Raw genomic sequence first — 25,668 nt, 5'->3', positions numbered from 1 at the left:
TTACTTTTCACTGAAATATAAGTTGTCAATAAAAAAAAACCTGTGCATATTACGCTCACTGAAATCTGAGCTGTAACGGCAAACATGGACATATTAAGATTACGGAAATATAATATGTCACTGAAAAACCTGTGCATATAACGCTCGCTGAAATATGAGATATCACTGCAAACATGTACCTATTAAGCTCATTGAAATCTGAGATTTCACTGCAAAGGTGCATATGACGCTCAATGAAATCAAAATGTCACTGCAAACATGTACATATTACCGCTCACTGAGATGTGTATGCAAACATACAACGATTAATGAAATCTGCAAACAAAACCATACAAAACCGACTGAGAAGTGTAAGAAGGAGCCAACGGAACATAGCCAATGGAAAGGTTTATATTATGAAATTAAGTGCTCGGGCAAACATACCCAAGAATGAAGGACACTAATGGCCGATTACCCTTATCAGCGACACCCGGGGTGCAATGTTTTTAATGATGTTCGATTAACATAGAAAGTAATGGGAAAATAAATAGGTACTCTTCATTAATTCTTCATATTATTTTTATTAATCATCTGAATTCTTATTAACACATACGACCGAGTTCTACATAGATTTACCTTTCTGGTGGTATTAAAAAATCCTATTTATCTTATCTCATTGTTAGGTCTCCGATTTTTTGAAAATTCATTATCTAAATTCCCTTACTCACATCAGTAAATATCGATGAATGACCTCAAAAGAAACGAGACAGCAGTAATTAAAAAAATTGAAGCACACTTAATATGCGGAGGAAATACTATTAACACATACTGTCGAATACTCCTGTCAATAAGCTATATTTTGATATAAGAAAAGTCAGTTTAAATTAAGAAATTCTTAGGTCTCCGGCGTTTTGAAAAGTTGTCTTTGAAAAAAATAACCAACACAAATGTAATATACGAAAACAACGTACATTACAAGATCATACTGTTATACATGTAAACTAAATTCCGGTTATTCTTAAATAAATGAAATAATACATAATAAGTTCAAATTCAAAGTGTTCACTGTGGCTATTTTTTATTGTTTAAATAGAAACGATAAATATTGAATACAAAATAAAATTATATTTAATTATATTAAATTGTATTCGTCGGGATAGCTCATCTGTTCAAGGACATAATAGTTTTACTATAAGGGTTCTTGTTCATGATAGTTCACAGTTCGTATAATTTCATATAATAGAGACTATAAAGATATTTTTTATTTATATTTGGTGAAACGTATTTAATGATAAATGATAAAGTATACATTTACATTTAAATAATAATAAATGGTTCGCTGTTTAATAATTTTTTTTTCACCCGTAAAACATTTTTCCATCAATTGTATTTCGATAATATTTAAAGAAAATGAAAAGGTGGTATATTAAAAAAGTTCGAAATTGATATATTGTCAAATGAATTTTATCATCAGCAGGCACCCTGTCGCTTGATTGTCTTTCCTATCTCCAATTACGATGTTATTAATATGTTTTTAACCTTGTCAGATGATGAAAAATTTATATTTTTATTCAAAAATGAAAATGTTTGTAGTTCTGTTGCCAAAACCTGCCATAATATTTTATTACGACGAAATAGTATCTTATACTGTTAAAAAATCATTGTTATTTTTTTTTTTTTATGTACATGTAACAGGTTTTATCCTTGAATGTGCATGGTGATATTGCACTTTTATGTTTTGTGTGAATAACAAAATTATGTTTTAATTCTGTTGTTTTATAATTGTATATAACAGTCTCTCATAGTTCTTTTAAGAATGGCACATGCATTCTAAATTTTTATATTGTGTACTTGATATTATAATGTGTTTATACTTGTATGTATGTGGTGAGACTTTAATAAACTATTGAATCTGAATCTGAATCTGTCTTATATATGCTCAACAGGATGCCACTGTTTGTTTTATTAAATTGAATCTGATACAATACAACTTGTGTTAATTGGTGACATATGTACATGTAATGAATGTATGCACGGTTTGTTGTGGAAGTATCATCCTGTAATGACATTACATCAATGTGGTGGAACTATTAAAACAAATTTGATAACTCGAAAACTAATGCAAAAAATATTTCAAATCACTCTTTTTTAGGGAATCGTGTTCCTCGCTCTTTAGTTTGACCATGAAAGTAAATTGATTAGTGTTATCTATGTATAGATATAGTTTAATTTGCTGCTTTTTTTTTTTTTATTTCTTCTTTTAATTTCTATATATATGTTTTTTAAATTACTTAATGGTGCAATACAAAACACATGTAAGTTGTCTCTCGGGCATTTTAGAAATACACTGTTCAAAATGTTCTTGTGTGAAAAAATGTAACGCTTACAACACATTGAATGTTGGTTTCTGTTACAATGATGAATGTGTTGTCATTGTAAATGGATATTAAAAAGCCGATTGCTGAAGACCTGGTGACAAGTTTTAATCTTATGCACTGAAAAAGAGGCCTTCTTCGTTGATATGTTGGTTTTTCCTTGTATTTCAAAACACCTTTGTTCTGGTGCATATGCCACGACTCATAAAAACTAACTTGTATTTATTAATTTAGTTTTGTCCGACGAATTTGTGTCCCTGATTTTTTTTAATTTAAATTTTCGATCTTTCTTGCTGTGTGGAAAAAATCTCAAACAAGAAAAATGTTTCCCAAGTTTTTATAATCAGTTGTTCATGAACAATGTAAATTGCTTTTTTTTTAAAGGCGATTTATTTATCAAAGACAAACTATGAATCGCATAAATGAGCTTTGATTTAGGGACGACATCAAAAGATCAATGTAGGATAAAAACTTAATTCAAATAGTCTGGGGGTGGGGGTGGGGGTAAAAATTGCTGCAAGTTTTGTTTATTTGACATCGATTTTACATATATCTGTATTGATCAATCAATTTTTCCCAAATTAAGTTAAGAGGGGGGTGGGGGGAGTCAGTGAAAAAACTACGTGAATTAAGTTTATTTATCCTACATTGAACTTTTGATGTCGTCCCTTATTGTCCTGTGAATTTTTATCCGTGACTTAATTCAGGCAAATTTTATACCTTTCTTGCACTGTTGAAAATAAGGACAGAGGGACATCAGATATAAATACTGTTAGTATTAAATCGCACTGATAGCAGTTAGAAAATTTTAGATGGGTGAAAATAAGTTGAAATATGAAAGAAAACTTTCAAATAAGAATTACTCCTAAGCACACATAAAAAGGGAGACCCACTATAAAAGCGCTTGCGACCTAGCTCGCTTCATGATGATGTCTTTAGTTATTACAATTGATAAATCTTCACTTATCAATCAGAGAGAGAGCTCTACTTATCAATATCAATAAAAATATATTTTAACTGTTGAATGACTTATTCTTCAATTATTTAGTCTTAGAATTTATATCTTTAATTTTCACCAATTGTCTAAATTTGATTTATTGAACCTTTTTGTCTGCTTACGCCTTACTTACTAAAGATGGTTGAGATATGTTTAGCCGTTTTTACATAAAACATTTAAAAAATGAAAAACATCTAGCTTGTAAGTTATTTCTTCAAAGACATCATTTTAAAGCAAACTTATTTGTCCAAGGCATAAATGAATGATTGTACTGAAATGAATGAATGCATAAAGCCTATTGTTAGAAAGCAGGACAAACTTATGTTTGCTGATGTTAAAATGTTTATAAAAAATACAGCTGATATTATGCCATATAATTATTTCATTACTAATGGTGATTAAATTGCAACAAGCTACGGTTCGGTACCAATTTCGTCGTCAGCTCTGTTGCATAAGGACAAATGAAAATATTAAATTTCTTGGTAACAAGGATGTCATATAACCTACTAGATGGTATTTTTTAAGATATACGAACATCAAAACTCATGAGATACGTTTTATGACTGTTTGTTAAAAAGTGTCATTCAAGATCAATTAACAAAAATTATGGATTTTTTCCCTAATTTTTCAAAATAATTTCCCCTTCTTACATTGATTTATAATCTCGACGAGGTTTTGATCTCAATATTATAGTCCTTTCTTTAACAAGATTAGTAAATGCAACGACATCTATTGGAAGGAGTTAAGAGTTATCGTTAATTATCTACTGTCCAATATAAACAGATTAGGTTATCTCGCTTGGAAATGTGACATATTCTTGCACATGGCCCCTCCCACTAAATTTCATAGTATAAGTCTTTCCATTGACTAACCGGCGTCCTGATCCTGATCCTAAGGTCAAAAATTGACATAACTTGTCTCGCTTGTACAATAGATTCCTCTAACGGTACACCATTGTTCATGGTATTTTCTCACAGTATTTTGAAAGTTAGTTTAGGCGCAGGATCGGGTATCAGGGCTTGCCAGTTCTTGAAAACGCCCTGATTTAGATATATATTCCCCTATAATTTGTGCAGTTTTTTCGTATGTTTCTCTCTTTGATGGTGAAAGTAGTGATTGGATGTCTAGTGGAATGTTAACTATTTCCAGTTGTTTTTTCAAGTCCTCACTTTCCTTATGGTATCTTTGGCAGTATATCAAATAATGTTCTGTTGTTTCTTTTTCTCCGCATTCACAATATGGCGTGAGGAGTTGACCTAATTGGTTTCTGTATTTGTTTAGCCTGTTGTAGCATGTTCTTAGTTCCGATAGTATTCTTCCAATTTGAGTGTTAGGGAAGTCTAGTTGAACTATTTTCCCAACAATAGGTACCAGATCATATAGCTGTCTCCGTGTTTCACTGATTGTCCATCTGCTTTGCCATTTCAGTTTTGTAGACATCTTGACTGCACTTCTGACATCCGACATAGTTATGACATTATATTGTTCATTTAGTGATGAGGCCTCCTTTGCAGCATCTTTCGCCAATTGGTCCGCTATCTCGTTCCCGGCTATATTAGCATGGCCTGGGATCCAAGATAGGGTTGTTAGTATGCCGTGTCTCAAGAGTATCCCCATACTTTCTCTAACGTCTGTTATGGTGTCAATGTAGTTTGAAGATTTCCACTGCAGAGTCAAAATGCCTACAGCAGTCTGGCTATCTGATAGTATTTTGACCTCAGAAAACTGGTCCTTAATTGATGTAATGCAGTGCTCCAGAACCATAAGGATAGCTACAAGTTCGGCAAGTAGTATTGATCCTCTGTTAGCTACTGGCCTCTTTAAGCTCACGCCTTCGCTATTTCCGGAATATACTACCGCCCCAGCCCCACATGGTCCTGGATTACCCTGACAAGAGCCGTCAGTGAATGCTACTACAGTTGAGTCTGTGCTGTCTCCTAGTAGGTCCTTTACAACCTGTTTACTTTCAACATTTTGCTCTGCAGTTCTGTTCTTTGAACTACCAAGTCGATTCCAGTAGCTTGGTGCTCTCATCAGCATAAAATCTGCACCAGCTTTGTATGTAAATTCTGGTTCTATGAGTTTAATATCCACCTTTGTAGCTTTGAACATGTCTACAGATTGGTTTATAGCTTTAACAAATGGTGACTATTGTTGTTCATAAGTATCGTTGTTGGTTAGATACTGTTCCAGATGTTGTTTAATTGGTTCTGCTATGTTCTTAGATTGAATTTTTGCCAATTCACGCACTGATATTTCTTCGATTCTAAGGTCGATAGGTTGAATATTGGCTTCGACTTCCATTGCCTCTCTACCTGATGTTTCTGGTAGTCCAAGGCATAATGTCAGGCCTTTTCTTTGTACAGCTTCCAGTTTTTTCATATTGTCTGTAGATGTTATTTGCCAGACTGGACATGCATACTCCATAATAGATTGTACCATGCTGTTGTAAATTTGGAGTAGTTTGCTCTTGATATTCTTCCCATGCCCTTTATATCTCTTATTACATATATTGCATTGCTTGCTCTTTTCTGCATTAGGTTGATGTGGGTGTCAAATTTCAATTTCTCATCCAGATTTACACAGAGTAGTTTGGGTGTTGGACTGTATTTAAATTTAAAGGTGTTGACGATTAATGTTTTTTGCTCTGTATTTGTGTTGTTTTTTGAGAATAGACAGACTTCACATTTTTCCAGGTTTACGTTAATTCTCCATTTTTGTAGATATAAGAAGATGTGGTATGAGTGCCAATGAGACAACTCTCCATCCAAGAGTATGTGTCCACTTTAATATTGTTTTGACATCCTCTGCAGTTTTTTCTTTCAACTTGCTTATGTCTTTTCCCTTATGCCATAATGTTCCATCATCTGCAAACTTGCAATTTTCCCCTTTGGTGTTATCCATTATGTCAGCTATGAAGATGTTAAAAAGGGTCGGTGATAGTACTGACCCTTGGGGTAAGCCGATTTTTGTATCGAACTGTTTTCCCAAGAAATTATTTAGCATACATCTGGCTGTTCTATTTGTGAGGAAACTGTTGATCCATAACCAGGTTTTTCCCTTTATACCGAGCTTATGCAGCTTGATCATTAACCCCTCACGCCATATTGAGTCGTACGCCTTTTCTTGGTCCACTAGCTATGCTAGTATTGATTCATCCTCGTTGAAACCATCAGCGATAGTTTGGACTAAACCGTTACTTCATGGATGTTCAGGAGAGAATAGTGAAATCAACAATTAATACAATAGGTAGGTCCTGCAATCGGGGTTCGACCGGGATGATTGGCGCCCTGAGAAATTTGAATGCCGCTGGAAAATGAGGGTATATTGGATAGAACAAGGTTCACTTTTGGTAAATATGGCCTTGAATTTCAACTTCATCATTAAACATCAAAATCATAATTTGTTTCTTAAATTGATATATTTCAATAGCCTTATTGATCGGTAAAACAAATTTCCTCATTGGAGTATATTATAGGCTCCAAACGGTCAACACATTTTGAGTATATTGTCAAAATACGATGATTTTGTGCATTTTTCAGACATAAAAGCTTAAGGAAAACCTGGGCCGCAATCTGCGATATGTTCTTTAGCCAATAGGTACCAATCACTATATTGCATCACTGGAGACAAACCTTTTCTGGATCAGGAGTTGTGGCCAAAAAAAATTATGCTAAAAACTGTTATAAATTTTGGTGAAATTGAACCTAAACTGACGTTACAACACAAAGTATGCATAGTTAAGGGGTCATTACTGCGTTATTAATAATGTGCCAAAAAGAAATTATTTTGTATCAACAAAATTTTACTTATTGCCGCTAACATATGTTAACATTGTTGTGTTTGTGAGATAATTGTTTTTTCTTTTTCTTTTCGTCGTTCTTCTTCTTTTTTTGCCTTGTCGTCGTCATTTAGTCTTTGACTGGTAAGTTCGAATATCCCTTTCGTATCTTCGCATCTCTTTTAAAAACCATGAAAGAAAATAAAGACAGTATACACAACTATTTGTAATATATAGTCATATATAGTATTGTACCGGTATCTGATACATCACATGGTTTATCAAATACAAGACATAGTAAAGAATTAAGAATAAACGCAGGAGCAAAACGAGATTTGATAATTATCTATAGATTATAAAGTCTCTCAAACGAAGATTGAAAATTTTGCCAAAAGTGAAATCACATCCTTATAAAATTCAATAATTCCATTTCAAAATCTGAGTCATTTCGTTTCCAAAAATATATGAGACAGTGGTTACTACATTCTTTTCCTACCGGTTATTACTGTTCTAGAAAACCCATTGTTCTATATGACAGCTTGGGTCAATGGTTTTAAAAATATATGGTTGCTGGGTAACTTTAGAAAAAACAATCGTGAATGATTTAAATGATATGGTGTTGTTGAATTCTGACCAGTAGTTTATGAGGAGATGTTGATTGAAATGAATAATCAAAAAGTGACACAAGCTTGGTAGCTATCCTATTCGCAAGATTGGAGGGTAGTAAATTGAAGATAGGAAATCGTGCATATCAACTATTATTTAAAGACGTCCTACACTCTAATATGAGCGGCTGTAAACACTTTATAAATTTCGTGCGTCCGAAACGCTTTTCTGGGTTAACATTGACAAGGAACGATCGAATCCAAACATTTTAAATCCTGTGATATATAAATACATAGAAACATTACGGGAACTACATGACCAAAGGGGCACTTAAAAGAATAAGAATAGACAAATTAAGGTCAACTTTGCCTGAGGGTGTTGTAACCTTAGTTTATGAGTAATTTCTTAATTTATCAGCGGGAATTTTCGAAAAAGGTTATAAATCATGTCAATACCAAAGAACTAACTACTGGGCAGAAAATGTCACCAGGAACAGTCCATCAACATTGGTATGAAAATAACAGATAATAAATTTCGTGCGTCCGAAGCTCTTTTCTGGATTTAACTTTGTACTTGTTTTGGCTTTCTAACTATTTTGATCTGAGCGTCACTGATGAGTCTTATGTAGACGAAACGCGCGTCTGGCGTATAAAATTATAAGCCTGGTACCTTTGATAGCAATTTACCTCCACCAGGAACGATCAAACCAAACATTTGATAGCCAGGGATGTATGAATTCATGTATGTAGAAACGTTAAAAGCCATATATGACCAAAAGGGACCTAAATGAGATTATAAAGGGATTCTATATCTCTTTATCCAAATAAAGAAGTACAACTGTAACTGAGTTAATTAGTCAAGTCTTTTGAAACTGATTTGAACTGTTCGTTCTGGTGCCCTGCTGTTACACCACTATTCCAGGTAAGTGGTAGGGTTGAGGGTTCACAATGCACACACACATTGTGATCCCGACACATTCTTTATGTTAATATCTCTAGGGAATCTTGTAGTAGATATTTGTTTCATTCACTCATTGGTAATCATATTACTTTCCCGTATTTTTATATACATAGAGCAAGGATTTGTATAATCTCACTTTACAAATCATTGCATAGAGATAAGGTTATACTATACTATAGTGAAATATCCCGGCTAATCCTGTAATTTGATTGGTCACCTTGACAGGGATCGAAAATGAGAGGCGCCCATATCCCCTGCGAACAAAAACAAAGATCAGAAAGGTAAATAGTGTTAAAATCAGGACGTACCAGTATAGTATAATTGTTATTCGGGCTTCACAGGGGATATGGGTTCTGTTCCCTGTCAGTGCCATTTCGTCTTCGCCTGACGGCTCGGAAGATATAAAACACTGACAGGGAATATATGAGCCCACATCCCCTGTGAAGATCCCGAATAACATATAAAGTTATTTGGATGAGTTCTATAAGAGAGTCGAGTTTTGAATTGAACAAATCTAACGAAAGTATGGACTGTACGATACTATATACAATATTTTTCCCTGATATCTGAATGGGATATTAATATGTACCGATCTAATGTTGTAATACTCGTGCCTTTTATAGATTACTATACAGTATGGGTTTGGCTCATTGAAGACACATATGATGACTTGTAATTCTTTACATCTTTGTCCTTTGGTCTTTATGGATAGTTGTCTACTTTGTAATTGTAAGAGATCTCCTTTTTTTTTTTATATAAAAGCGATATAAACTTACAAAGAGGTCATCATCAATGAACATATATTGATTTGTATATACACATCTTGTCTATATACTTGAAATACTGCATTACTTTATATTCATATATATAGATGATAATCACATAATTATTATATATCATGACATAATAGTATTTTATTTCCATCAATGATTTATCTCTTGAATAAATTATTTTTATGGTTTATTTTTTTGTGATGTATTATGTTTTATTCGATAAAATCATTATTTTGAGGTTTTTTTCCTTGTATATAGTTATCATGTGAAATTACCTATTCGAAAAATAGTAAATTATAATAAATTTTGTTTATTTCCTAAACTTGAAAGACAGAGCTGTAAAAAATCTGCAGGAAAAAAATATAATTCGTTTTTTGAAATAGAATCGCTTGTTATAATAAGAGCATTTTTTTTTTTTATATAAAACAGGAAAAGTGTCATTATTTCAAATTTTCTATAATTTCCATCGACGTCTCCACGAACGAATCATAAGAGTGATTTGTATTAATCTCGATCGTTTTCTCTATCAACTGACAACTGACAAAAAAACTGACAACGTCTTGGAAAAACACTACACAAAAAAAAAAATAAGGACTGAGCAACACGAACCCATCAAAAAACGCAAATGAGGAAGGGAGGGGTAACTGATCTGGAAGGGTATACAGTTTCTGCTCTGCATGTGGCACCCGTCGTGTTGCTCCTGAAAGTATCAACCCGATGATAAGTCTCATTAGGTGATGTTAAAATCGAGGAAAGAGGACGGGACTGTTGTAACGACAACAATATTATATCCGACCGTGGTCGTTCGTAACACCTGGAAGGGATGACTTTATATATCGTTGAAAGAGCACCTGTCAACCAAACAGATGGTTGTTTTTGTTGTTTGATCAATGTTTCTTTTTGGTTTACCCAACAATTCCATATATTCATATAAATACTTTAGTGTCATTTACCTTTGAAAAAATATATTCGTAGGTCCGTCATTAATGACCTGGATGCTTTTAGGCGATTCATTTACAGTGGCGTAGATCTCAATATATCATACATTAATGGGAATTTTGTTGCAATAAACGCGTAACAAAGAAATAAAATGTATAATCAATGGCAACAATTTTATAATTATCATGAAAATGCAAATCAGTGGTATAAAACCATACGCCTTTGAAGATAACACCGGTACATATCTGGTCATCTTACAAAAGGTTAGTTGAAAAATATTCTGCTTTTCAACATTTTTCATTTAAAGCTTTTAACTTATACTAAACGTGAACCGATAAAATAAATTTAGTTGAAAATATAAATTCTATCTTTTTCACTAAATCGGTTTTTTTTCTCTAGTAACACGTAGGAGTTTGAAATATCAAACTTTTATTTTTTTTAAATATTAATTTTGGACCTCTTGCTTAAATTTTAAATAAAGAGTGTATATTCTTTGCATCGTAATTTCATTACTTTGTGTAAATGGTAAGAATCAAAGAAAAAAACTGAAACATATATATCAGCCTTTTTTTCGAAGAGTATTTTGGAGATATCGCATGTACATTCCGCTTCAATTTTGGAATTGTGAGCTCTTTTAGTTTCATTTACACCACATTATCCGTTTTTGCTACTGCTCTTAAAACCGTAACAAAAAAATATAAGCCCAAGAAACCGGACAAACATTAGAGGTTTAATAGAAATAAGTACATGCTGATGTTTTGATTGTCTTCTTTAGTTGTTTCTTTAGCTATCATGCATTTAAAAAGCATCGCGATGTCTGCATTGAAATCGCTATGCATTTATTTGCATATTGTTAATTTTTGCAGATAATGTATCGACTTTGATCGTTAATCGAAAGCCCACGATTTTACCACCACACTTCAGCGTGCTAGACCATCTCTCATTCGAATCCCAGTTACGTCGCAAAGTAGGCAACATAATTTATTTATGTATTTAAAATTTAAAAAACGACACATCTTTGAAGAAGACTCCTTCCTATCAGCCAAAAGGAGTAAATAAAACTAAAAAAAAAATAAGACAGAATTATTATGACACATTGCTAAATATGAAAATGTTTTCTTTTTATTAAAGGTAGATCAACAATGAAGGCTTTTATACTGTTTATGGTGTCAGTGGCATCCATTGTACAAGTGACTGAAGGCCAGCTACCCGGAGTAGGTGGACTTATCCGTCCCTTAATTGGTTTATCTCTCCTAGATAGTTTTATTGGCGGTGGAAATAATGGATTTTTTAATGGTGGTAATAGAGGAAGAGGAAGAGGAAGTGAGCAGGTCCTCCTTATTGAGCCACAGCAAAACAATTTTCGGTTTGCACCAGAACCGAGGGCTTTCCTTGGAGAACCGTTTTTTGTACCTGATTATCGTAAGTGAATTTTATTTAAATACAGAGAACACTAACAAAAGGAAACGCATATTTGAGAGAGAACTATATCAAGAAATTGTCCACAAATGGCGTGAATATAGCGTGACAATAATTAACAATTATTAACAGTTAGATACAAAATGTTTGTGCAACTCCCCCGTTCACACACAAAGGAAAACAAAGGTTCATTACACGACACGAAAGTTATTAAGTTCAATATTTTATATTTTAATTTTTGTCGCAAACCTTGACAAATCTTCAGCTGAAACTTTAGTTTTGCTCAACGTCCAAATATTTCATGATATTCAGGACGAATACAAATTAAACAATAATCAAGATAGCAGGTTCTGCAAAGACATAAATGATATAGTGGTAAAATGGATAGGGGCAGAAAATAAGCTTAGCAAATGACTTCCTACGGACAACTTAAAAAGTCGTGTTAGAATGTAATAGTAAGCAGAATTACGTTCCCAGTCCGTCCGTACGACCGGATATCGACAAGGGATATAGGACAATACTTACAATTTATTTTCCTAAGAATGTCCTGCATTTACATAAAATATATGTGTCCCCTTAGAACAGCATTTCAGAGCTATTGTAAACATGGTGACCGGTTTGATAATCGACAGCCTTCGGATATTTGAAAGCGCCATGTAAACAGCCGAAGCACCTTAATTTGCCCTTCTTAAATACTAGTATGAGATAAACACTAAAACACTAAAAAAAAATGACTCAAAGTGCCAATCTAAGAATATTATTGGCTACTGAACGCTTGTTAAAACCCAATTTTAACTTATAAATAGGCAAAAGGTATTATTATTTAGGGGCCAACTGAAGCCCGCCTCCGGGTGCGGGATTTTCTCGCTGTGTTAAAGACCCATTGTTGGCGTGAGTCTGAGAAAATTATGACCTTGTGCAATTCCAAAATATGGCAATAACAATAATCAGCATGATGTATAATAATAATAGTTCATGGAATGACAATATGTTTACTTATCTATTATTAAAACTATTGATAATAAAATCAATGTTAGTACCGATAGGGGAAATATCAAAGATCTTACTACAATGACAAAATGATACACTTTAGTTTAATTACATGGATCGTATCATAATTGACGATCTCGATGAACAACGTCACAGTAAAATGCCGTTTGTAATTAGATTTCTAACAACCAGCCTCCAAACTAGCAAATATTTGTGTCAATGACAGAATTCAGTAAGTGTTTTAAATAATTTGTGGTAACAAAATCCCCGTTTTAATAATTAACCAGTAGTATATAATTTAATTTTGGATGTAACACGTCTTCTGATTGGCTGAAAGATTTTTGTCTATCAGCTCATCGACATAATTTTGTCATGTGACCGTGACGTCATCAACGTTTTTTCATGATTTATTCCCTAAATATGGAATTTAGAATTAAATTATAAGGAATGACTGTAATATTTTTTCTGTCTATTCGAAATAACCTCTAAAATGTAGTGCACACTTTTAAATAACCAGCTACGCGGGTTAATCAGTGTGCAACACATTTTTGATGTTGTTTCTTCATAGCCGAATAACATATAATAGTCATTCCTTAGATAGATTGCATTCATTTAAATTCAAGACGTCACTACAAACACGTTCATGGCAAACGAGTTGGGAGACATATATGCTGCAAAATGAATCAGAAAAACCGTAAAAAAATAAGGATGTTTCTTAATTCATTGTGTAATGAATTTGATAAAGTATTACACATGGCAATTTTTCACCTGCAATTTTATATGTTTTACTTTACCATGAGAAGTAATCTTTAATGCCGAATATATATAATTTTTATATCATGACTGGATTGTCTTGTAATGAATTGCTTCACTTCTTTTTGTTTCTTTTAATTTCAGGTTACAATAATCGTTGGTAAATGTTGCAGAGACCAGATTGTATCATTAAAAAGAGGTATCCAGGTTGTTGGAGGCTCTGGTGCAAGGCACTTACTTGGTCTCTATGGAAAACAATGTCTGAGAACAATATAAAAAATCCGCTTGTTTATAATTAATTATTACATGTTCACACATCATTAAAGCCTTTCCATATCTGTCTCATTATAAACTACGAATAAAGCTTTCATAAAAATAAGGAGATGTGATATGATTGCCAATGAGACAACTATCCACCAAAGTTCAAATGAAGTGGATGTAAGCAATTATATGCATATTTGTTTCAAATATCAACACTTTTGGTTGTTAATACTCTCGAACGTTCAAATTTATTTTCCGCACATAGTATACTGATATATAAGTACACACATATAAAAGTTGATTCATGATTGTTGGTTGCTTAACGTCCAGTGGCCACACATAATAGAACATGCATTTATGGAGTTGTTTTAACTAAGGTATTGCATGTGCAACAGTGACGAAAAATTTCTGTCTAAAAGCCAATCATGGTTAAATAAATTCGTCTTTTCAGGTTTGGGCGAATAGGGACATGACAAATACATGGAGAACATCTATTTTGTACTGTTTTCCCCGTTTTCACGGGGATAATTGTATTTTGTCGTCCTTGTAGTCGTATAAGATTGAGCCTCCCACACATGTTCACAGGATTCCCAAATATACATGTTCACAGTTTCCCCACAGTTTCCAAAATATATGTTCATGATAATAGTAACATTAAAGCTGTTGTGCATTCTATACCAAAACCAAACCTACAGTTGCTTCAAGATCGTAACGGCTTCTTTATTGAAAAAAGTAAAACAACAAAAATACCGAACTCCAAGGAAAATTCAAAACGGAAAGTCCTTTATCAAATGGCAAAATCAAAAGCTCAAACATATCAAACGAATGGAAAACAACTGTCATATACCTGACTTGGTGCAGGCATTTCCTTATGTAGAAAATGGTGGATTAAAAATGGTTTTATAGCTAGCTAAACCTCTCACTTGTATGACAGTCGCACAAGATCTGCTTATCCCTTACGGAGCGCCTGTGATTTACAAGATGTTTCCTGCTGCTCAGTCTTTAGCTTTCTGTGAAGAGTTTTGTAGACTGTTTTTTTTTTATCTTTTCGTCTTTTTTCGTTTTTTCAATGCTCCTCTGATATTTTCTCTCTCTCTCTCTCTCTCTCTCTCTCTCTCTCTCTCTCTCTCTCTCAACATTTGACAGACTAAATATTAGTCAAAACGAGAAAATAGAAAAAATAACACCTACCGTAAAATCAGGAATGAAACGAGATTATGGAGTATGTATCGATGAGACAGCAACCCGGCGACAAACACGACATAAAAGGCATCTAGAGGACAACATACAACCTTCAGCAATGGACATAGGATATAAAATAGGCCAATTCTGACAAAATACAGCCTTTGACAATAGGCAGGGGATACAAAATATGTCAAGTTTTAAATATGACAAAAAGACATCTAGAGGGAAACATACAGCCTTCAACAATAGACAGGGGATATACGGAGGGCTTAAACATGTTTTGTGAGATCTCAACCCTCCCCCTATACCTCACGCCAATATGGAATAAACAACCACACTCTCTTTCCTTTATCAATCTGTTCGAGAAGTAGATAGAGTAGCTTACTTTACTGGTATCATATGAATTTTAAAGTTATACATTTCGCACAAGTGTCCAACCGTGCATGTTTATTTAAGATGCACAATTCTGAATACGTCTACAGTACATTTAATGTAAATTCGATACATCAAGTTTTACTTGTGATAGCCGGATCTTCTGAAATTAAATACTACAACACTTGTATCTACCTGTCACTTTTACCTATCTACCTAAGTTTTCTCGGTTAGATTCGAAAAGGCAAATATCATTTAAATTAAAAAGATTTATTTTATTTGGATAATGTCCATACAAGTTTTAATTTCCTCTCAGATACCGGCAGTGCTATGACATTTTATAAATTTATGCACTAAATTCGTGGAATTAGGACACAGTATAAAGGATTATGAGAGAGAAGGGTTTCAAAATTTACATTTTTGTATTGCTATGCCTACTCGATGACAGATGGAGTGATTTATAGGGATATTTTAAAGTATCTTATACTTGTTGAAATTGGGATACGTTTGTGTGAAGTAGACTTTCCTACGATTTATATCACTCACTGGTTCTTAGTGAATGATAAAAGCGGTAAAAGTACGACATTGCATGTGTTTATAAAATGTCCGACACAACATCATTAGTGGACGACACTATAATGAATTACGAGGCGAAGACGAGAAAGAATCTAGACGGAACAATAAATTTAAAGGATGAAAGTGAATGTGAGGGCCGATTACATGGATTTATTTATTTACATGGATATGATCCGGACTTGAGGGATAAAGTACCATTGTTTGTCCAGGCCAATATTGCACGAACATGTAAATTCTCAAAAGCCAATCCAACAATCGCCTCGTTTCTACGAATGAGAACAATGACATCGATGTCAGATGAAACAAAAAACAGACGATCATTTCAACAACTGCCGACGATGGAAGAATAATGACAGAGGGCATTGGATTTTGTGGTGACTATTTTCAGTTATGGAATAAGTTTTTATTCAGTGCTTTAAAACTTGAAAACTGTTTTAAAGGATGAGAGTTAAATGATATCATATATAATACAACGCAATGGACCATCGCTGTAGATTTTACTTTTGTTCATACGTTTAAAATGCATATATATTGGTTTTCATTTGAATCAAAGTCTTTTCTACATATTGTTAATATTATTATGAATATCAGTATTATTTTTGAGTTAATTAGAAAATTGCTTTCTCTTTTCTCAGTATTACTGAGCAAATCATCATTATTTTATATTCAATATTGTACTATTCATATAATTTTCTAGCTTGATTAAAAACAGAAACTCTTTCAACACCTGGTTTAAGGAGATTTTTTCCCATACATTTACTTTTTCACATTTATATCCAAAATTTAATCAACACATTTAAAAAAAAAACTCCTTTATAATTAAATGTAGTAGGATAATGCGTTAAAAGGTATCCCAAAATAGCTAAATAAAAGTGATCTAAATCTGAATAAATATATGTCATCTCCCACAAGGATTTTTCTCTGTTTTTTTTTGTGTTAACTATCTGTACCTTAGGTACATTTAAGATTAACATTTCTATTGATGTATTCACTTTCTATCAGTTGTCATTATGCTTCTCCTGATTTAATCGGAACACTTGTATCTACATAATAATCATTCCATTTTGCTCTTTTTATTAAACGTTTGATTAAATTTCATTGGAGAAATATGAATTTTAATTTGTTTGCTTTACACCATTAAATTATGTATAATGAAAAGTTTTAAATTAAATCTTTTTATAACAAAATTGTTCGACACAACATTATTATCACAAAAGGATATGTTGAGTCACATAAATTAGTTATATTCAAATAGTATTAAATAACTGATTTAACTTTATTGTGTACACTCTGACCATACTCAGTAAAAACGAATAATGAAATGAATTTGAATTAGATCGATTTTAAAAATAAAATTCATTGGACACTATCGAACACTTCCCAAGAAGAGAATTGCACGGAGAGTATTTTTTGTCGTGGAAATTTGAGGGGTGAATAATCATTTTGACGAGGAAATGGGGGGGGGGGGGGATTGCTATGACCACGTTTATTCCATGAATGTGTACACTGAACTAGAAGATAACAAACTCATTTCTATAACTAATCTACTGTATTAAACAACAACAACAAATAAAATTGAGAATGGAAATGGGGAATGTATCAAAGAGACAACAACCCGACCAAAGAGCAGAAAACAGCCGAAGGCCACCAATGGGTCTTCAACACAGCGAGAAAATCCCGCACCCGGAGGCGGGCTTCAGCTGGCCCCTAAACAAAAATGTGTACTAGTTCAATGAAAATGAACGTCACACTAAACCCCAAAACATATAAATGAACTAAAATTTAAAAAACATACAAGACTAACAAAGGCCAGAGGCTCCGGATTTGGACAGGCGCAAAAATGCGGCTGGGTTGAACATGTTTTGCGAGATCTCAACTCTCCCCTTTACCTCTAGCCAATGTAGTGTAAACAAACGCACAGCAATACGCACAATAAAACTCAGTTTAAAAGAAGTCCGAGTCCGATTTCAGAATAGTAACAAAAGAAACTAAGCAAAATGACAATGATACATAAATCAACAATGGACTACTAGCAGTTACTGACATGGCAGCTCCAGACCTCAATTAAACTGATTGAAAGATTATGTCTTCATCATTTGAAAATCAAGCTAAATCCCTCCCGGTAGGGGTTTAGTATCATACCAATATTAAATATATGAGAAGAACATAACCCGTATCATGCCAACAACTGGTTTTAGAATAAATATGTTTATTTCCGATGCAAAGACCCTATGAGTGAATCAATATTAATACCAAAATATGCCATCTTAAATGACCTGACAACAGTATCGTAACTATATCCCTTCTGAATACGTCTGTTTAAAGGTTTGGTTAGCTTTTGAGGTGAATGTCGACATTTTTGTGCTTTGTATAGAATATTACCATAAAAGATTGGATGTGAAGTACCTGAACGTATAAGATGTCTGCATGTTCAACAGTTGATTTATATTTACGAATGATGTCCTTGTACCGTTGATAAAATTTATTAAATGTTTTGACTAGTTTGGGATATCGAAAACCCTGGTGTAATAATTTTTCAGTAATACAGAGGTTTCTTTCGTTAAAATCAAATACGTTCAATGTTACATACACGAGCGAATCGAACAAGTTGAAATATATAAACACCATAAGATGGTGACAAGAACACGTCACCATCTAAAAATGGATAATTAACAATAGGAAATGAAAAATCATCTCTTTTATCATAAATTTTGGTATTAAGCTTCCCGTTAAAGATATAGATATTAAGATCCAGGAAAGGACAGTGTTCATTGTTAGTATTAGCTTTATTTAAAGTCAGTTCAGCAGGATAAATCTCTTTAGTGTACATACAGTGAAGTCGTCATTATTGAGAGCCAATATATCATCCAAATATCTAAAAGTGTTATTAATTTTTTTTATCATATACTTATAGAAAATAAGGGTATAATTGTACCCCATGATAAAACTAATTTGTACATATATTTATTCATTAAATTTGTGAAGAATTGCTTTTGCCATGAGATATGACTTTTGTTATCAACTGCTTCCGGTTTATATCAACTGCTTCCGTTTTATATCAACTGCTTCCGGTTATTAGCGCATGCTTTTCTGTAACGTTATCGCATGACAATTCGACGTCATTCGGCAAATTCCGGAAAATACACCTCAATGGTACCTATTTTGTGTATACATAACAAAGTTGGATGAAAAAAATATTAGGAACCAAGAAAATATATTATTAAAAAATGCAAAAACAAATATTACAACAAATGCATTTTTTCAAAGTTTTAGAAATAGTTTTTGTCTGTATGTCTTCTGCTGAAGTATATGATAGAAAGAACATAACATGTCATTTTTCATAACAGACCCTTTATCAGTCCATGGTCAAAATCATCCCTCGAGCCTGTCGGCTCCTGGGCTGATATCATGACCTAGGGCTGATAAGGGGTCTGATATGAAAAATGCCATGTTATAATCTATATATATCAGATGTTGTTTCGATGGGTCTTTGCTGATTTTAGTCATAAATTGTAACTCATACCAAGACAGAAACAGGTCCGCAATAAGTGGTGCACAGTTACTCCCCATTGGAATTCCGATAACTTGACGATATGCGGAATCTCCATAGCGAAAAAAACAACAATACTTTATTTTAGTAGGGTTACACAGTTAGCTATGTAATGAATCTTCCATGAAGCCCTCATCATAGAAAAGCATAAACAAAAATGCAAACATATACATGGCATACATAAGTATAAATGTCATGTATAATGATAATGTTCAATACAACTGCATGAAATGTTATGAAAAAATAAACATAATGAAATAATTAATATTCAATATTTTTTCAATTGGTTGATTTCTATAAATGAGTCTGTTATCTTGTATTTGTAAGTGGTTCACTTTTGCAGTCGTTTAACAACCAAAGGTAAAATTGTAATTTAAAAATGCATTTTACTGTGACTTGACTGATATTGTTGCTCTCCGCCTATTGCAATTTATTCAATTTTTCTGACCAAATTGCTATTTGTAATATAAAACCAAACTGTTCACCTGGTCAGAAATTTCAACAAACTGCTGTGAGACGCCGCAAGATGATGGTGTTACTTTAAAAAAACGGGCTCCACCTATTTTTGAACATTTATCAGTATAAATTAAAACTATGTACTGCTAACATGCGATATATCAAAGGAAAGTTTATTTTATCATCTTTTTTAATATTGCAAGCATTATGCAGTGTGATGATAAATTTATGAGAAATAATAGTCCAAAGCTCGTAAAATTGTAATTTTTGTTCTGTCCCGCGTTACATTTTGCATTATGCTGTTCGACTTAAAACGTGCGTAGTAGATTCTTTGTTTCCGCGAAATTGCTCCATTTTGTTTCTTCGTTCATGGACGTCATAACACCTTCATAACGCAATATTCGTTTTCTCTTTAAAAGCGTTCGGAGTCGAAGAATATGGGAATCAGATGATGCATGAAGTGTGTCCCGTATTAGTTAATGTTGCAAAATTTAACGTTATATCAGATTTAAAGATAAATTTGCTATATAGAAAATTATCACAAGTATGATGTTTTTATACCAAAAAAATGTACATTTACTGTACTTTCTCTCACTTTGAAAATTCAAACGAACCTCGTTTTACGATATATGTATGAAATGTATATAGATGTCCGAAGAATTTGTAGTTTCCATGTTGCCATTGGAGATAACCTAAAATCATTATTCTTTGAATATAGAAGACTTTTCGAAAGAAAAATTTATTATCTCCCATGGAAACTTCCTAACAACGTATCGCAATTTCACACATATTTTACTGAATATAAGATGTTTAAATTCAAATGATGCCTGATTCTTATGAATATATAAGACTCTCTTCAAAAGAAAAATTGTATGAAAGCTTAGTTTGGACATTTGGACAGTTGGTTTTATAAAATAAATTGCAATTTGGTCAGAATTTTGAATAACTTGCAATGGAGAGCAACACTTACAGTCAAGTCACAGTAATACCTTTCGTTTTATAGAACCTGCAAATATGCAATATAAAATGTAATTGTTTTGATTTATGAATCTCTATCTTACATTCAAAACTAATACTAAAATAAACGATTTTGTCTGACATATAGTTTGTGTACAAAATAAATGAAAGAAGCTAATAAAATTTTGTGCTTTTCGGTGAAATTTCTCTGTCCAAAACCATTTACTTTATCAATTAACTCTATTTGGCCACAAGCAAAATTAGGTCAAAAGACTTGGGTCTCGATTACTCGAATGGCAACTGTAAGGGGACGACCATTTATCAATGAGGAAAGGTGGGGCAAGATTATTTTTTCCGCAGACAGAATGTTATTTTCATCGGATGGTAGGCTGGCTTTTAATTCCGTACACAATTATGTCCTGAAATTGGATGCATTTCATCCTGTCTAAGGCAAGATTATTTATCTTCAGTTCTTGCCAGGCCAGCATTTTCATTTTTTAATTCCTCCTCCCCTCCCCCTCGAAAATCAAATGACTGTCCTCTAATTCAGATCAAGACGAAATAATGTATTGACAAAGGTTTTCTTGAATTGTTTTACATTTGGAACATTTTAAAGTAGTCTTTAAAGACTTTAAATTTTTGTTATATATTGCCTTTATCAGTACCAACATCATTTTTATTTTCCAAACTTTGATACATATAACATAGAATTTATTGATAATACCCAGTTATTAACACCATATGGACCTGGATCCTGTCTATACTTGTTTTGGCGTTGCGCAATGTCCTGCTTCTTCAAGACTACCCTATGGCGTCTTTATCCTAAATAAGTTTGGGGTGTACTAATCGATATTTAAGTCTGGAAAAAACAAGATCTTTTTTTAGTTGAGTTTGGGTCTTGAACTAACTTTCAGCATTGTTCTGCGAGTACTCGTGGGTTAGTACTTTGTATAATTGATAATTTTATTGGGTTTAGTTCTTTATAGTACTTGTGTGATAAGTCTAGCCCCTTTTTAACTGATATCTAAAGTTGTTTTTTTTTTTTTTTGCTTAACTGTAAATACCACTGCCCCAAATCATGTAATACTGTGGTTGTCGTTTGTTACTGTCTTATATTTGTTTTTCATTAACTGTTTTAGCATAAAAGTTGGTTTTCTCTTTTGAATTGTTCCACGTTTGTCATCCCGGTGCCTTTTATGTAACTTACTTTACTGTATGATTTTTGCTCATTGTTGAAGGTAGTGCGGTGACCTGAAGTTGTTCACATTCTTGTTCTTTCGTATGTGTTGAATAATAGTATATTATTGACATCATACCACATCTCCTAATTTTTCACAATACAACGTCATCCATGTACTCTTTTTTTTTTACATGTGCCTAAAATATAAATGTCTCAAAATAGCTTAAAGCTAAAGGGTTGAAAGGCTTATGATGGAACCTAATTTTTCATTAGTCATTTTTAAATAAAAAGAATACGTAAACAGCAGGGTCAAAGATATGCAAGTTAGTGGTCATCATGTTGGTCAATGGACATTGCAGTTTTTTATTGTGTATTGTTATTCAGTTTGTGAAAAATTATCTATATATGTAAAAGGATTGGTTTATGTGCATGTAAGACGTGTAAACTCGATCACATTCCGTGATTGTACCATTTCAGTCCGAAACCATCAGTTGCTCGTTGTCGTTTCTCTTTAAACGTCTGTTTTCGACGAGGACTCTGGATTCGATTTCTATTATCCGTGTATGAATTAACCGAAAAGTATGTGGACATATGTGATATAAAGTAAGCAAGTCGAAAGTCAGCTGGTCGGCCGTTTCTTCACATGCAGACGATATAAGAAACAGAAAAGTGCTCTACTACCACACATGTCCTAGGTATACATAGTCCCGTCGTTTTAAAACGATATTCTTATTTTCTTTAAAAAATCATACCCCAACCCCTTTTACAAAGTTTTGAAAATACCTGTATTATCTACTCCTTTTTGAAAATTCTGTTAAAGATCTTGTCTTCTTCTGCTAGTAATAGTTGGAGAAAATTAGATAAACTGTTCTTATCTGAAACTACAAGACAATTTTTATCAATCTTAACATTCTCTTCATACCTACTAATACAGCTTCAGTATCCTGTCTTATTGTTAGAATAATACCATTGTGTTGTTGTTGAAATGTGACAAACCAATATGCGGAAAAGTCGTGTAATTTCACAAAAATTGTTGAAATGTAAAACGCCTATTAGGTTCCGTCTGATCACCTAGCTCCTAACGTTTCTATTTATGAACACATCCCTGGCTTCCAAATGTTAAGATTTAGCGTTCTGTTATGAGGTTAAATCCAGAAAAGGGCATCGGACGCACGAAATTTATAAAGTGGTTTTTTTTTCATTTCCAAATACAAACTCCAATGCTTTTTAGTTGAACATGAGAGGAGCAGTGAGTAAAAGCAATTGCATGTCCTCATAAATAATATAGAAAGGTTGGTTATATATTCATAAATAAGATAGTAAATAAGCAGTATGAAGGACTACATTTATGACTAAAACCATCAATAACTATCAACTTATAATAAGGAAATGGCAAATGGTTTGTTAAGTCACTTCTAGCTGCAAGTAGAATATCACTGGTAATTTTATTCGTAAGTAAAGTTTAATGGTGTATAGAAGTATTCTTAGATGTAACTTCTCTTAAAAAATAATTAGATGTTGCATAAGGACTCCGTTATTTTGATTTGCAGCCGTTGATCACGTGATGTTAGTCATGTTTTATGTCAAATAAACCTTGTGAGTTCTCAATAAAAAAACCTCATAACTGTGCTTGGGAATATCCGAAACCAAACAAAAAAAAACAAAAATAAACGCTTTAGGCATTATAAGACCAACTGTAATTATATGAAGTGAATAGTTCTTTTTATAGTTTTATAGGGTTGTAAAAGTGTCGTCTGTGCGGACTTACGATTACTAGGTGTTTATTTGTCTATGTAGTGATTCGCAAATTGAACTATTCGGGATATCAAAGCTTTAGTAAAAAGATGGCACTAAAATGTTATAAATTTACAATTTAAATGACCCACACACCAACGTCTCTTACACGGGTTCGTGGTATCTTTTTTACGAACCAACGCTTATCCATTGTATCTACTTTGTTGAAGGCTTTACGGTGGCCTATAACTTGTTACACCCACGCAATTTGGAGTTTGGTGGATATTTGTTTCATAAGCTTTCATACAACATCACCTTATTTTAAGTAATGGACTTAAGTATTTCTCAGCATGCGAAAAGTAAACCATAATCTGTTGTCTTATACGTTGCGATTTTGGATACCGTTGGCCGGATTTTTGTTTTTGTTTTTATTAAAGTCCGTTTCAAAAGAATGGACACACAAAATAGTATAGCTGATCGAATTATAAGGCAGATACAGAAAATATATATGTATCCAAAATAAGAACAAAACAAAGTTAGTATTATATAATTATCATAAATAATAATAACAGCCCTATTCTGAACCATCTATACTTCAACCATTCATCTCTTGTGGTATATTATTTTCTTTGCGAATAAGCATTTTTTTTTAATTTTAATAAAAAAATCTTATTTTCCATTGAAACAACTGTTTTCACAAAATACATCGGAAGAACTTTAGAATGCACCGAATTTAATAACATCGATTCAATGTACTGTATGTTATATATAAAATAAACAATATCATTCGAATAAAACAAGCAAACGATTTCACTCACGAATAAAATGATCACATTCTTGAATTTAAATATGGGTTGTCGTAAACAACCAATGTCATAAAACATCCACAAGTCCCTATATTCATTGATGAGCACTAGGTTTTAGTGATAAAAGTAATGGTAAGTAAGGTTTAACAATATTTAGCGCCGTTTTTTACATTTAAGAACTAATTTGACAAAAACTATGAAGCTAATAAACAGTAATTAACTTGATTTATTAATTGTTGTTTGCTTATTGTCCAGTGGCAAATACCTCATGCATATTCAGGGCGAGGACAAATTATCAATTAATACAATATGTAGGTAGGTTAATCAAGGTAGATTGATTGGGATGACAGGCGGGACTTTTTGACAACCACTGGAAAGTTACGGTATGGCGGATATGGTAAGATATTTTTTTCTTGTAACAGGCCACTTCCGGGCCCCTCAGGCAGTTGTTGTAAGGTTTCTTTTACGCTCAGAGAGCGTGGCACTAAACCCTTTCAACTGGCATTGCGGTGTCATTTCATTTTAATAGCACTCTCAAGTGCAACAATTATTTAGGTTTTTTTTTTATTATCCAGCACAATCAATACCTGTCTGTTTGATATAAATTCAATGCAAATTTACTTTCATTAGAGACAACTTAAAAGAAATGAGTGTTTTCTAGCTTTTTGTTCATAAAGTATAAAATCATAATGACTACTTTTGAAATCATTTCCTGATAGTAAAAGTATCATTATGTGTTCTACAAAGACTTCTGCGTTTCAGTACATAAAAAAGAGGAAAAAGATACCAAAGGGATATTCAAACTCATAAGCCGAAAACAAACTGACAATGCCATGGCAAAAACAAAAAACGAAAAGACAAAACAACAGTATATATACACAAAACACACCATAGAAAACTAAAGACTGAGCAACACCAACCCCACCAAATAAATGGGGGTTATCTCATGTGCCCAGGAAGGGTAGGCAGATCCTGCTCCACATGTGGCACCCGCCGTTTTGTTTATGTAAATACAAACC

At 33.0% G+C, this 25,668-nt stretch overlaps 2 protein-coding genes and 1 long non-coding RNA gene across 3 annotated transcripts in view; 2 read left to right on the top strand and 1 right to left on the bottom strand.

Annotated features, from left to right (window-relative positions):
• On the bottom strand, nt 1-5,463 carry LOC127737056 (ribonuclease H-like). The gene is made up of 2 exons (XM_052247589.1): nt 4,772-5,463; nt 1-10 (listed from the first exon to the last, which is right to left on the bottom strand). The coding sequence occupies exons 1-2, from the start codon at nt 5,461-5,463 to the stop codon at nt 1-3; spliced, it is 702 nt and encodes a 233-aa protein (XP_052103549.1).
• A 6,082-nt stretch (nt 5,464-11,545) lies between these two features.
• Nucleotides 11,546-13,912, top strand: LOC127698718 (uncharacterized). Its single transcript, XR_007980946.1, has 2 exons — nt 11,546-11,832; nt 13,717-13,912. It is a non-coding gene; the product is annotated as an uncharacterized LOC127698718 (long non-coding RNA).
• Nucleotides 13,913-25,034: 11,122 nt separating this feature from the next.
• The window catches only part of LOC127737055 (calmodulin-like), a 5,400-nt gene continuing 4,766 nt past the window's right edge, over nt 25,035-25,668 (top strand). Inside the window, exon 1 of the mRNA XM_052247588.1 lies at nt 25,035-25,046. Within this exon, the coding sequence (XP_052103548.1) occupies nt 25,035-25,046 (12 nt within the window). The remainder of the gene's footprint in view (nt 25,047-25,668) is intronic.

Source organism: Mytilus californianus, unplaced genomic scaffold, assembly GCF_021869535.1.
Source record: "Mytilus californianus isolate M0D057914Y unplaced genomic scaffold, xbMytCali1.0.p SCAF_4, whole genome shotgun sequence".
Taxonomy (NCBI): domain Eukaryota; kingdom Metazoa; phylum Mollusca; class Bivalvia; order Mytilida; family Mytilidae; genus Mytilus; species Mytilus californianus.
Note: the sequence above shows the minus strand (reverse complement) of the source record. Positions and strands in the feature narration are given on the sequence as shown.

Bases quoted from the DNA above. Each gene is read 5' to 3' on its own strand.
- LOC127737056 (XM_052247589.1), bottom strand. From the start codon at position 5,463: ATGTTCAAAGCTACAAAGGTGGATATTAAACTCATAGAACCAGAATTT.